Raw genomic sequence first — 12,553 nt, forward strand, 5'->3', positions numbered from 1 at the left:
CTTTCAATCAGGACTTACAAATCTACCTCATTCTTTTACGTTTGTTCAATTCTGATCTAATAATTTAGTGGCCCTAAAAGTCACTTAACCACCTATGTGGGCTCCAGTGAGTTACTTAACTTCCCTCAGCCTCAGATGGAGGATAAGAACTGCACTTACCAAATGAGGCTGTCATGAGCAATAAGCCGCAAGGTCCTTGACATGACCAGAGTATCCGCTCGGTAGACGTTCCCTATTGTTGCTCATGTTTTCCCTTTCAGTGTAAACCTGTGTCATACCTGTATGGTTAATTTTCCTGAGTGAGCGCCTGGCTTGGTAAGGACCAGCAGGAGTGATCCGTTGGGAACAGCTTGCCCTTTAATCCTTTCTCTACTAAAATCGGCTATTGCAACAATAATGGACCTCATCCTGTTGAAATCAGCAAAGTGAAAGAAAAAAAGATTTACAGAATACTTTCTAAAAACATTATTCTCTTGTGCCCTTTAATAAATTGTTTTCTTAAGAAAAAATGGATTTTTTTCCCTTACCTAAAACTGGTATTTTAAAATGTTGGGTCAAAATCGTATTATTTTATTATCTTCTTGGGCTTCTGTAGTTAAATTTAAAAAAAACTCTTATCATGGCTAAGCTTTTTAGTAATTCTTTGAACATGCCTAACATTCTGAAATGAGCTTTGCAAAGACACCTAAGAACCCTGACGGGGCTCAGCCAGTGCCATTGAATTGTGGATTTTAGCAACAAAGATGTCTTTTGACCTCCCTGATGCTGTTGGTCCTTATAAAATGGGAGCGATGGCAATTAATGTTGGATTGAAGTTCTTTTATCTGGGGGTCTCAGTTGTAGCCTCAGTGTCTGGAACATATCAACACGAACCAAGGATGTGTCTGAGCAGACAAAATCAGCACTAGAACATGCAGGCTGCTTGCAGTTTATTCATCAGGTAGAACCTCTTATTGGGAGCTTTTCAGTGTTCATGTGACACATTTCTCACGTGGTTACACAACTGCTTTTTCACTTTGCAACAGCTTAGAAGCATCAGAGTAGAGAGTTTCTGGTAGACAATGGCCAGACAGGTAATACCCACTGAGGAGGAAGAATACAAACTATAAAAAACAGATGCAAGGATTTCAGGATGCTGCCTGGTGTAGCCACAAAGGCAACACTGCTATAAGAAGACACTTAGGAAGAAGTTAAATGGCGTTTGCCATACTGCATTTGAGATCAATTTAGGCTTTCATCCAGACTGGCAAGTTTCTACTACGGGGTAGGGTGAGCTTCAGTGTTTTCAAGAGGTGAGTGGTAGAACCTCTGGTTGATTTCCTAAGCCACAAGCCTGAGTCCTACTCTTCTACCCCTTTACCCCTACCCCTTTACCCCTTGACAATTAATATGTTAACATTATGCAAATGCTAGAAAAATAGAACTCCTGCAGACATGCACAAACACTCCAACAACCAGATTGTGGACACTAAACCGCTCCTCTATTGAGATTTTGGACCTGCCACTGTCCCTGCAAGTCTGGGCAAACAAAGCATTGTTGGGAAGAGGAAGAAGCCTAACCTTTCTAAGTTAGCAAGGTAGGAGAATCTCTAATTTAGAGGAAGCAAACTTGGGCATCTGTTCTTTAAAAAAACCTCCCTAGGTGACTAATGTGTGGTCAGTATTGAGAACCACCGAGAAACAGACGTCTGCACACATTAGTTGAGAATAAATGTGATTAGGATGCTTGACTGTTCACATCTTCCTTCTCAGCTTCATGAAGTTATTTTCAGATTGCATACGAAAAAAAACAGAAACACATTGCATCTATGTGTCATCCTCTCACCACCATTTCCCCCACTAAGATGATGCTAACCTCTGAATGGTCACTTGATTTCTAGGTGAGCCCTCATCTTACAAAGTAGCCTTTGGCCCAGGGCACTGGGCGATCAACTTAGTTTCATCCTGAGATTCTGGGCTGAGATCCATCCTTTACCACTTGTGTTCAACAGGTTGTCTTCATTTCTTTTCTTTTCTTTTTTTTTTTTTTTTTTGAGTTAGAGTCTCGCTCAGTTGCCCAGGCTGGAGTGCAGTGGCGCAATCTTGGCTCACTGCAAGCTCTGCCTCCTGGGTTCATGCCCATTCTCCTGCCTCAGCCTCCCAAGTAGCTGGGACTACAGGCACTCGCCACCATGCCCGGCTAATTTTTTATATTTTTAGTAGAGACGGATTTTCACCGTGTTAGCCAGGATGGGCTTGATCTCCTGACCTTGTGATCCGCCCACCTTGGCCTCCCAAAGTGCTGGGATTACAGGCGTGAGCCACTGTGCCCGGCCAGGTTATCTTCATTTCAAATGAGGAGTATGGGGTGAGGTAGGATAGAAGGAGGAGTTGGGAGTCACACCATGATTTAAGCCCTGCCTCAACCTACCAAACAGGGAATCTTTAACAAATTCAGACTCAGTTTCCCTACCTCCAGAATTAGCATCAGGGCAGGTCAAGAGTTTATTGGATACCTGGATTTAATCAAACAGAGCTTTACTATTTCTTCTTCAAGGTCACTTGAGTTTGAGTACTTAGAATTAATTAAAGCCTCCCAATCCTCTTGAACACTCTTCTCTATTGTCTGTGGCCATAAAATTCTACCCATATTTTCTCTGAATTTTAAATCTGCCCGCCTAGATTGTTGCAGACATATCCTGTGGCAGGGATATTTTTCCCCAGGGACCTTGCTTTTAGCTGCATGAAGCTTCAGGATGGTGCAGGGGGACAGAAACCTCTTTTACACTGAGTCTTGTTTCTGCGCCAGTTCTGTGCCAGGAGGGGAATGAACGCTACCTAGACATGTGCTGTGTCCAGGCCTTCTTCTGTAGGATTCCCTCTGGCCTCCCTCTCTTCTTCATTCCATCACCCAAACACTGTCTGTCATCTGCCTCTTCTCAGGTTTAATGATTTCCCTACTAGTGTTTAGCTTCTGCCATACTGCAGGATATTTTCTTTAATAGGCCTTATTTTTGAGAGCAGTTTTAGGTTCATAGAACAATTGAATGGAAAGTATAGAGGTTTCCCATATACCTCCTACCCCTACATAGGCACAGCCTCTACTACTACTTACCACCCCACCAGAGTGATTCATTTGTTACAATCAATGAACCTATACTGACGCATCATTATTACCCAAAGTCCATAGTTAACATTGAGATCCACTCTTCATGCTCTACATTCTATGGATTGGGACAAATGTGTAATGACATCTATCCTCCACCATAGCACCATACAGAATAGAGTCATGGCCATAAAAAATTCCCTATGCTTCACCTATTCAGCCCTCCCTACCTTCAACTACTGATTATTTTACTGTCTCCAGAGTTTTCCCTTTTCCAGTATGTCATATAGTTGGAATCATGGTATGTAGCCTTTTCAGGTAGGTTTTTTTTTTTTCACTTAGTAATGTACATTTAAGTTTTCTCTATGTATTTTTTCTTTTTTTGTTTGAGGCAGAGTCTCTTGCTCTGTCACCCAGGCTGGAGTGCAGTGGTGAAACCTCAGTGGTGCGGCTTTTTGTATGGACATCAGTTTTCAGACTCAGTTGGGTAAATACCAAGAAACAATCCACGATTGGTGGATCATATGGTGACTGTGTCTAGTTTCGTAAGAAACGGCCACACTGTCTTCCCAAGCAGGTGTAACATTTTGCATTCCCACCAGCAATGAATCAGCTTCTGTTGCTCTACATCCTCTCCATAATTTGGTGTTCTCAGTGTTTTGGATTTTGGCCATTCTAATAGGTATGTCATGGTAACTCATTGTTTTAATTTGCATTTCCCTAATGACATATGATGTTGAACATCTTTTCGTATTTATTTGCCATCTGTATACCTTCTTTGGTGAGGTGTTCGTTCAGGCCTTTTGCCCTTCTTTTTGAGACAAAGTCTCACTCAGGCTGGAGTGCAGTGGTATGATCTTGGCTCACTGCAACATCTGCTTCCTGGGTTCAAGCCATTCTCCTGCCTCAGCCTCCCAAGTAGCTGGGATTACAGGCGCCTTCCACCACGCCCGGCTAATTTTTGTATTTTTAGTAGAGACACCATTGTTGGCTAGGCTGGCCTCAAACCCCTGACCTCAAGTGATCCGCCTGCCTTGGCCTCCCAAAGTGCTGGGATAATAGGCATAAGCCACCATGCCTGGCCCCATTTTTAAATAGGGTTATTTTCTTACTGTTGAGTTTTAAGAGTTCCTTGTATATTTGGAATAATAGTCCTTTTTCGGATGTGTCTTTTGCATGTATATTCTCCCAGTCTGTTGCTAGTCTCATTCTCTTAACATTGTCTTTCGCAGAGCAGAGGTTTTTAATTTTAATGGAGTCTTGTTTACCAATTATCTCTTTAGTGGATCATACCTTTAGGGTTATATCTAAAAAGTCATCACCATGTCCAAGGTTACCTAGATTTTCTCCTCTGTTACCTTCTAGGAGTTTATAGTTTTGTGTTTTACGCTTAGGACTGTGATCTACTTTGAGTTAATTTTTATAGGTGTAAGATCTGTGTCTAGATTGTTTTTGCATGTGGACGTCTAGTTCTTCCAACACCATTTGTTAAAAAGACTATCTTTTCTCTACTATATTGCTCTTGTGCCTTTGTCAAAGATCAGTTGGTTATATTTATGTGGATTTCTGGGCTGTCTATTCTGTTCTATTGATCAATTTGTCCATTCTTTTACCAATACTACCCCGTCTTGATTACTGTAGCTTTATAGTAAGTCCTCAAGTCGGGTAGTGTCACTCTTCCAGCTTGGATTTTTTCCTTAAATATTGTATTGGCTATTCTAGGTCTTTTGCCTCTTTCTATAAACTTTAGAATTCGTTTGTCTATACCCACATCGTAGCATTTTTATTAAGTGTTTATGTCTGGAGAAAACATGCAACCTTCCATTGCCATATTCCTTTGTAAGTCTCATTTCTCAAGCCCATCTATGAGGTAGAATTCCTCTCTTTTTAAAAATCTCAAGTTAATTTTTATCTGCTTTCCCTGATTTGTGCAATGGTATAGAAACGCCTGAGTTTCTTCCTCTCCCTGAGAATTATTGGGAGCTTCCTCTGTTATTTTTCTGTTTCACTGGACATGCCTGATATCCTTTCCAGCATCTGGTTAATTTCTTGTGTCTGGGTATACATTCCCCCTCCCTCTTGGTTATCAGTTTCAAGCTCTCTTGATTCGATCAGTGGATTTAAAGGCAGATGGATTGATTTTGACTTCTCACTAAAGAAGGAACAGAGCCTAACAGAATCAGCCTGCCATTTAGAGCTCCTCCTACCTGGTGGCACAAGGAACAGTCAACTGGAGCTTGATAGTGGATTAAAGACCCAAGGGCAGTCCTGTGATTCATTCTCAAATTTCACAAATCATCCTTAAGATGGTACATTTTAGTCCCTCATACCGCATGGTCTCACTTCATACATGGTTCCTAGGCCAGATGCCTTTTCAATTAACATGGGAAACAAACATGAAAAAGAGCACTGAAATACCATTTTTCCTATGTTTATCCCCAAAATATGTTTTCTATTCTGATTTTTAGTGACTAAGTGAATAAATACAATGCTGTGAAATATTTTTTAAACTCAACAATGGCCCATACAAAAGCTTCCTGACACATGTGCAGAAAGTCATAGTTTACAAAGGGCTGGATTCTTATTTGCTCCCTGGCCATCAGGAGCTAGGCAGGCTGCTGCACTCAAAGGCGTTGAAAGTAATCTCGACTATAAGACACTAAGTGGAAAAACACTTCCCATGGAAAATGCCCTCTTCTGTGTTTTAAAATTTTCTTTTCTTTTCCTGTTTGAGATGGAGTCTCCTGCTGTTGCCCAGCCTGGAGTGCAGTGGCGCAATCTCAGCTCACTGCAACCTCTGCCCCCCGGGTTCAAGCAGTTCCTGCCTCAGCCTCCCGAGTAGCTGAGACTACAGGCACCCACCACCACACCTGGCTAATTTTTGTATTTTTAGTAGAGAAGGGGTTTTGCCATGTTGGCCGGGATGGTCTTGAACTTCTGACCTCAGGTGATCCACCCACCTCGGCCTCCCAAAGTGCTGGGATTACAGGTGTGAGCCACCACACCTGGCTTTAAATTTTCTTTTCTCTTCTTTTTTTGAGACCAAGTTTTACTCTGTTGCCCAGGCTGAGTGCAGTGGCATGATCTCGGCTCACTGCAACCTCCACCTCCCAGGTTCAAGCCATTTTCTTGTGCCTCAGCCTCCTGAGTAGCTGGGACTACAGGAATGCACCACCACACCCGACTAATTTGTGTATTTTTAATAGAGATGGGGTTTCACCATGTTGGCCAGGCTGGTCTTAAACTCCTGACCTCAGGTGATCCCACCCGCCTTGGCCTCCCAAAGTGCTGGGATTACAGGCGTGAGCCACTGCACCTGGCCTAAATTTTATTTTCAAAGAACCTCTTCAGTCTGTTGCTTCCAAGATGACCTCTCTGACCACATGCTTCTCATGAGAAGAGAAGAAGCTTCTCTTACACATTTCCTCCCAGACTGAATAAGATCCTCAAGGTGGAAAATTTAGATGAGCGGATCCTTATAAAGTCCAAAGAAGTGACAGAACTTCTAGGGAGTTGTGAATGCCTGATGTTTAATATGTAATGCCTTCTCACTTTCCAAATGCATTTTGATACAGGAATCTGTTAGGTTCAGTTAGCAGAACCACCCAGAACACTCCTCAAGGTGTTAGACTAGAGAATGCCTGGGGTTAGCCACAATAATTTCCTGTTTCTCAGAAGCAAAGAAGACAGAACTTTGGGGAGCACCAACATTGAAAGGGTGAGTGGAGAAGTCCACAAAGGAGCATGACGAGAAGTGGCTGAACTGCAGGAGGAATCCAGGATAGAGGGGTGGTAGGGACTCCTCCATCAGAGGGGTGATATGGACTCATCAACATCCTACATATCACCCAGGAAGGGAGAGATCTAGGTATGTGGCCATGAGATCATGGAAAAAAGAAAAAGCATCTCACGGTGACCAGGGGGAGGGTTGGTTTAATGGAGGGGCAGAAGTCAGATTTGGGTGGGGTGAAGAGTGAATGATGTCAGAGGCTGATCAACATTAACATTTTGTTGAGCATTATATGCAAGGCGCTAAAGCCACCAGCCTTGGTTTTGATCCTCCATATACTCATGGCAGCAATTTTCTGTTTTATTTTGATAGCCCAGATACCTGACGCATTTTTCTTACTAAACAATCATAGTCACAAACTGTCAGTGTACTTGGAGTATTGACATTAATCCAAAGCTTGCATTGTTGTATGATGGCATTCAGGGTCTGGGAAGCCGTCCAAAGGGCTGGATCTTCCCACTTTGTTGTTCTCAAAGAGTTCTGCTTTGGTAACAGCTATCATAACTCCCCTAGGAACATATATCCAGTCACTGGCTGAAGTGTTCTCTTTCATGTTACATTTCGCAGGTGTGTTTTTGCTACTGAGTTACCCCAGAGAGCACATAGCAAGGGCTCTCAAACTTTAATGAGCATAAATAACACTTAAAAAATGCAGATTCACCTTTGATGTACATAGATGCAAAAATCCTTGACAAAATACTAACAAACAATTTGATAATACATTAACAATCCTAGGCTCCATTCCCAAAGATTCTGACAAGGCAGAAGATCCAGAGCTGCTCATGAAAAAAAAAAAATCATTGCCGTGAAAGAAGTGGCCTTCACACATGTTTGTTTTGTTGTTGTTGTTGTTGTAAGCTAGGGACCAGCAGAGGCTAAATGTGATTGTCTCTAAAGTCAAGGTCATTTTATAATTATGAAGATATAAATTCAGCAAGAGGATGTGACAATTGTAAATATATATGCACCCAACACTGGAGCATCCAGATATATGAAACAAATATGATTGGAGCCAAAAAGAGAGACAGACCCCAATACAATAATAGTTAGGGACTTCACACTCCACTTTCAGTGTTGGAAAGATAATCTATGTAGAAACTCAACAAAGAAAGATCAAACTTGATCTGCACTAGAGACCAGTTGAACCTAATAGACATGTACAGAACATTTTTATCCAACAGCTGCAGAATACACATTTTTCTCCTCAGCACACGGAACTTTCTTGAGGCTAGACCATATGTTAGGTCCCAAAACAAGTCTCAAATAATTTAAAAAAATTAAAATTATATCAAGTATCTTTTCTGACCACAATGGAATAAAAGTAGAAATCCATAACTAGAGGAACTTTGAAAATCACACAAATACATGGAAATTAAACATGCTCCTGAATGGCCACTGGTCACGAAATGAAAAAGGAAATTTTAAAATTTCCTGAAACAAATGAAAATGGAAACACACCATACCCAAACCTGTGATACAGCAAAAGCAATATAAAAAGGAACATTTATAGCAATAAATACCTACATCAAAAATGTAGAAAGACTTCAAATAAATAACCTAACTAGAAAAGCAAGAGCAAACCAAAGGCAAAATTACTAGAAAAATTTATGATCAGAGCAGAAATTTAAAAATTGAGACTAAAGAAAATTACAAAAGATCAATGAAAAAAGTTTTTTGTTTTTTTTTTTTTTTTTAAAAATAGGTAAACAAGGTTGCTGTTTGAACTCTTGTGAAGATGGCTTGCACTGCCGTGCGGTTCCCGGCCAAGCAAGACAGGTTTATTTGTATCTATCCTGCTTATTTAAATAATAAGAAGACCATCGCAGAGGGAAGGCGAATCCCCATAAGTAAGGCTGTTGAAAATCCTACAGCTACAGAGATTCAAGATGTATGTTCAGAAGTTGGACTTAATGTATTTCTTGAGAAAAATAAAATGTACTCTAGAGAATGGAATCGTGATGTCCATTACAGAGGCAGAGTCCGGGTCCAGCTCAAACAGGAAGATGGCAGCCTCTGCCTTGTACAGTTCCCATCATGTAAATCAGTAATGTTATATGCAGCAGAAATAATACCTAAACTAAAAAGAAGGACACAAAAAACAGGAGGAGGTGACCAAAGTCTTCAACAAGGAGAGGGAAGTAAAAAAAGGGAAAGGAAAGAAAAAGAAGTAACCTCGTATCAGCATCAAGTTTGTGGTACTACTGTCAGAGACATGAATGGAGTTTCGAATTTGTATTAGAGGAAAACAGAAGCTTTTTGTTCGCGTCATTTAACTGAGCTGTGAACCCTTGTGCCTCTCATCTTTATTATCGAAGTTGACAGTGAAACAAATTTACATCAGAAGTTTGCATCTCGCTTTTATGCAATATAAAAGAAGTTTTTAGTCTTTCAATGCAGTTTTTTGGAAGAAAAAATATTTTAAAATGGACAATGGACTGTACAATAAGTTACTTGAAATAAGTTACTTGCTTCAGATAAATTTCAATTAGATTTGAAATAAACATTTTGTCTACCGTTTAAGTTAATGAAATAAAATTTGAAACTGAAAAAAACAATAGGTAAACAAAATTGGCAAACCTTTAGCCATACTAAGAAAAAAAGAGAGAAGGCCCAAACAGACAAAAGGAGATATTACAACTGTTACCACAGGAATTGAAAGGATCATCACAGACAATTATGAGCAACTATATGCCAAAAAATTGGAAAAAGTAGAAGAAATGGATAAAAGCTCTCAGCAAACTGCATATAGAAAGAATATATCTCAACACAACACGGACCATATTTGACAAACCCACAGCTAATATAATACTGAACAGGGAAAACTGAAAACCTTCCTTAAGATCTAGAACAAGGAAAGGATGTCCAGTTTCACCACTTTTATTCAACATAGTACTAGAAGTCTTAGCCAGAGCAATTAAATAAGAGAAAGAAATAAAGGACATCCAAATTAGAAAAGCAGATATCAAATTATCCTTGTTTCAGATGACATGATATTATATTTAGAAAAACCTAAATATTCCACCAAAAAACCTATTAGAACTGTAAATTCAATAAAATTGCAGGATACAAAATTAACATACAAAAATCAGTAGCATTTCTATATGCCAACAGTGAACTATCTGTAAAAGAAACTAAGAAAGCAATTCCATTCACCATAGCTACACATAAAATAAAAGAGCCAGAACCATAGATTGTACCTGTAATCCTAGCCACTCAGGAGGCTGAGGCAAAAGGATGGCTTGAGCCCAGGAGTTCAAGGTTGCAGCTACATGTGATCACCCCACTGCACTCCAGCCTGGGTGACGGAGTGAGATCCCCATCTCTAAAAAAAATAATAATAATAATGATAATAAAATAAAATATCTAGGAATAAACTTAATTAAAGAAGTGAAAGATCTCTACAATGAAAACTATAAAACATCAATGAAAGAAATTGAAGCGGATACCAAAAAATGGAAAGATTCCATCTTCATGGATTGGAAGAAACAATATTGTTAAAATGTCCATAGTACCCAAAGCAATTTATAGACTCAATGCAATCCCTATCAAAATACCAATGACATTCTTCACATAAAGGAAAAAACAAGCCTAACATTTATATGGAACTGTAGAAGACCCCAAGTAGTGAAAGGAATCCCGATTTAAAAAAAGAACAAAGCAGCTGGGCACGGTGGCTCACGCCTGTAATCCCAGCACTTTGGGAGGCCGAGACGGGCGGATCACAAGGTCAGGAGATCGAGATCATCCTGGCTAACATGATGAAACCCCATCTCTACTAAAAATACAAAAAAATTAGCCGGGTGTGGTGGCGGGCACCTGTAGTCCCAGCTACTTGGGGGGCTGAGGCAGGAGAATGGCGTGAACCCAGGAGGCGGAGCTTGCAGTGAGCCGAGATCTTGCCACTGCACTACAGCCTGGGCGACAGAGCAAGACTCCCTCTCAAAAAAAAAAAAAAAAAAAAAGTAAAAGAACAAAGCTAGGGTATCATGTTACCTACATAATACAAAGCTGTACTAACCAAAACAGCAGAGTGCTGGCATAAAGACAGACACATAGACCCATGGAACAGAATAGAGAACCCAGAAATAAATCCACATATTTACAGCCAATTAATTTTTGACAAAGGTGCCAGGAACGTACATTGGGGAAAGGACAGGTTCTTCAATCAATGGTGCTGGGGAAACTGGATGTCCATATGCAGAAGAATAAAACTAGACCCCTATTTCTCAATATATACAAAAATAAAATCTAAACAGATTAAAAAGTTAAATCTAAGACCTGAAACTATGAAACTCCTAGGAGAAAACATTGGAGTAATTCTCCAGGACGTTGGTCTGGGCAAAGATTTCATGAGTAAAACCTCATAAGCACAGGCAACCAAAGCAGAAATGGGCAAATGAGGTCACAGAAAGCTAAAAAGCTTCCACATAGCAAAGGAAACAATTAACAAAGTAAAGAGACAAACTACAGAATGGGAGAAAATATTTGCAAGTTATTCAATTGAAAAGGGAACAATAACCAGAATATATAAGGAACTCAACTCAATCGCAAAAAATAATATTATATATAAATGGGCAAAAGATATGGACAGACATTTCTCAAAAGACAACTTACAAATGGCCAATAGGTATATTTAAAAAATGGTCAACATTACTAATCATCAGGGAAATGAAAATCAAAAACGCAGTGAGGTGTCATCTCACCTCAGTTAAAATAGCTTTTAGCCAAAAGACAAAAAACATCAGATGCTGGTGAAGATGTGAAGAAAAAGGAATGCTCCTACACTGTTGGTGAGAATGTAAATTATCACAGCCACTGTGAAAAACAGTATGGAGGTCCCTCAAAAAACTAAAAGTAGAACTATTAAATGATTCAGCAATTCCACTGCTGAGTATGTAGCCAAAATAAAATAACTCGGTATGTCAAAGAGATATCTGTGCCCCGTGTTTATTGCAGCACTATTCACAATAGCCAAGATCTGGAATCAACTTAAGTGTCTACAATAGATAAATTTAAAAAATGATACATATACAAAATGGAATATTACTCAGCCATAAAAAGAATTAAATCCTGTCATTTGCAACAACGTGGATAGACTGGGAGGATATGAGGTTGAGTGAAATAAGCCAGGTACAGAAAAAAAAAATTACATATTCTCACTCATGTGTAGGAGCTAAAAAAATTGATCTTGTGGAGGTAAAAAGTAGAATGATGGTCACAAGAGGCTGGGAAAGGTAGTGGGGAGTGGGGAGATAAAGAGGGCTTTGTTAATGGGTACAAAAATACAGTCATATAGAAGGAATAAGAGCTATTGTTTGATACTACAATAGGGTGAATATAGTTAAAAATAACATTGTATATTTCAAAATAACTAGAGGATTGGAATTAGAATGCTTCTGACAAAAAGAAAAGGTAAATATTTGAGGTGATGGATATCCCAATTACCCTGTTCATTACACATCATATGCTTATATCAAAATATCACATGTGCTCACTAAATATGTACGACTATTATGTATCCATAAAATTTTTTTAAAAATAAAAATAAATGGTCAGATTCAGGATATACTTTGAAGGGTTTTTGGCCTGAGAAACTTCAAGGATAATGTTGTCATTTTTCCAGGTGGTGAAGATTGTGAGTGGAAATTAGATATTTGGTTTGGGACACAGTAAGTCTG

General features: G+C 39.6%; 1 protein-coding gene across 1 annotated transcript; it reads left to right on the plus strand.

Annotated features, from left to right (window-relative positions):
* The first annotated feature begins 8,608 nt into the window (after window positions 1-8,608).
* LOC129018984 (signal recognition particle 19 kDa protein-like) lies at window positions 8,609-9,114 on the plus strand. Its single transcript, XM_054461187.2, has one exon. It carries the CDS (start codon window positions 8,611-8,613, stop codon window positions 9,112-9,114), a length of 504 nt encoding a protein of 167 aa, XP_054317162.1. The 5' UTR covers window positions 8,609-8,610.
* The last annotated feature ends 3,439 nt before the right edge of the window (window positions 9,115-12,553 follow it).

The sequence above is a fragment of the Pongo pygmaeus genome, chromosome 17 (genome assembly GCF_028885625.2).
Source record: "Pongo pygmaeus isolate AG05252 chromosome 17, NHGRI_mPonPyg2-v2.0_pri, whole genome shotgun sequence".
Taxonomy (NCBI): Eukaryota; Metazoa; Chordata; class Mammalia; order Primates; family Hominidae; genus Pongo; species Pongo pygmaeus.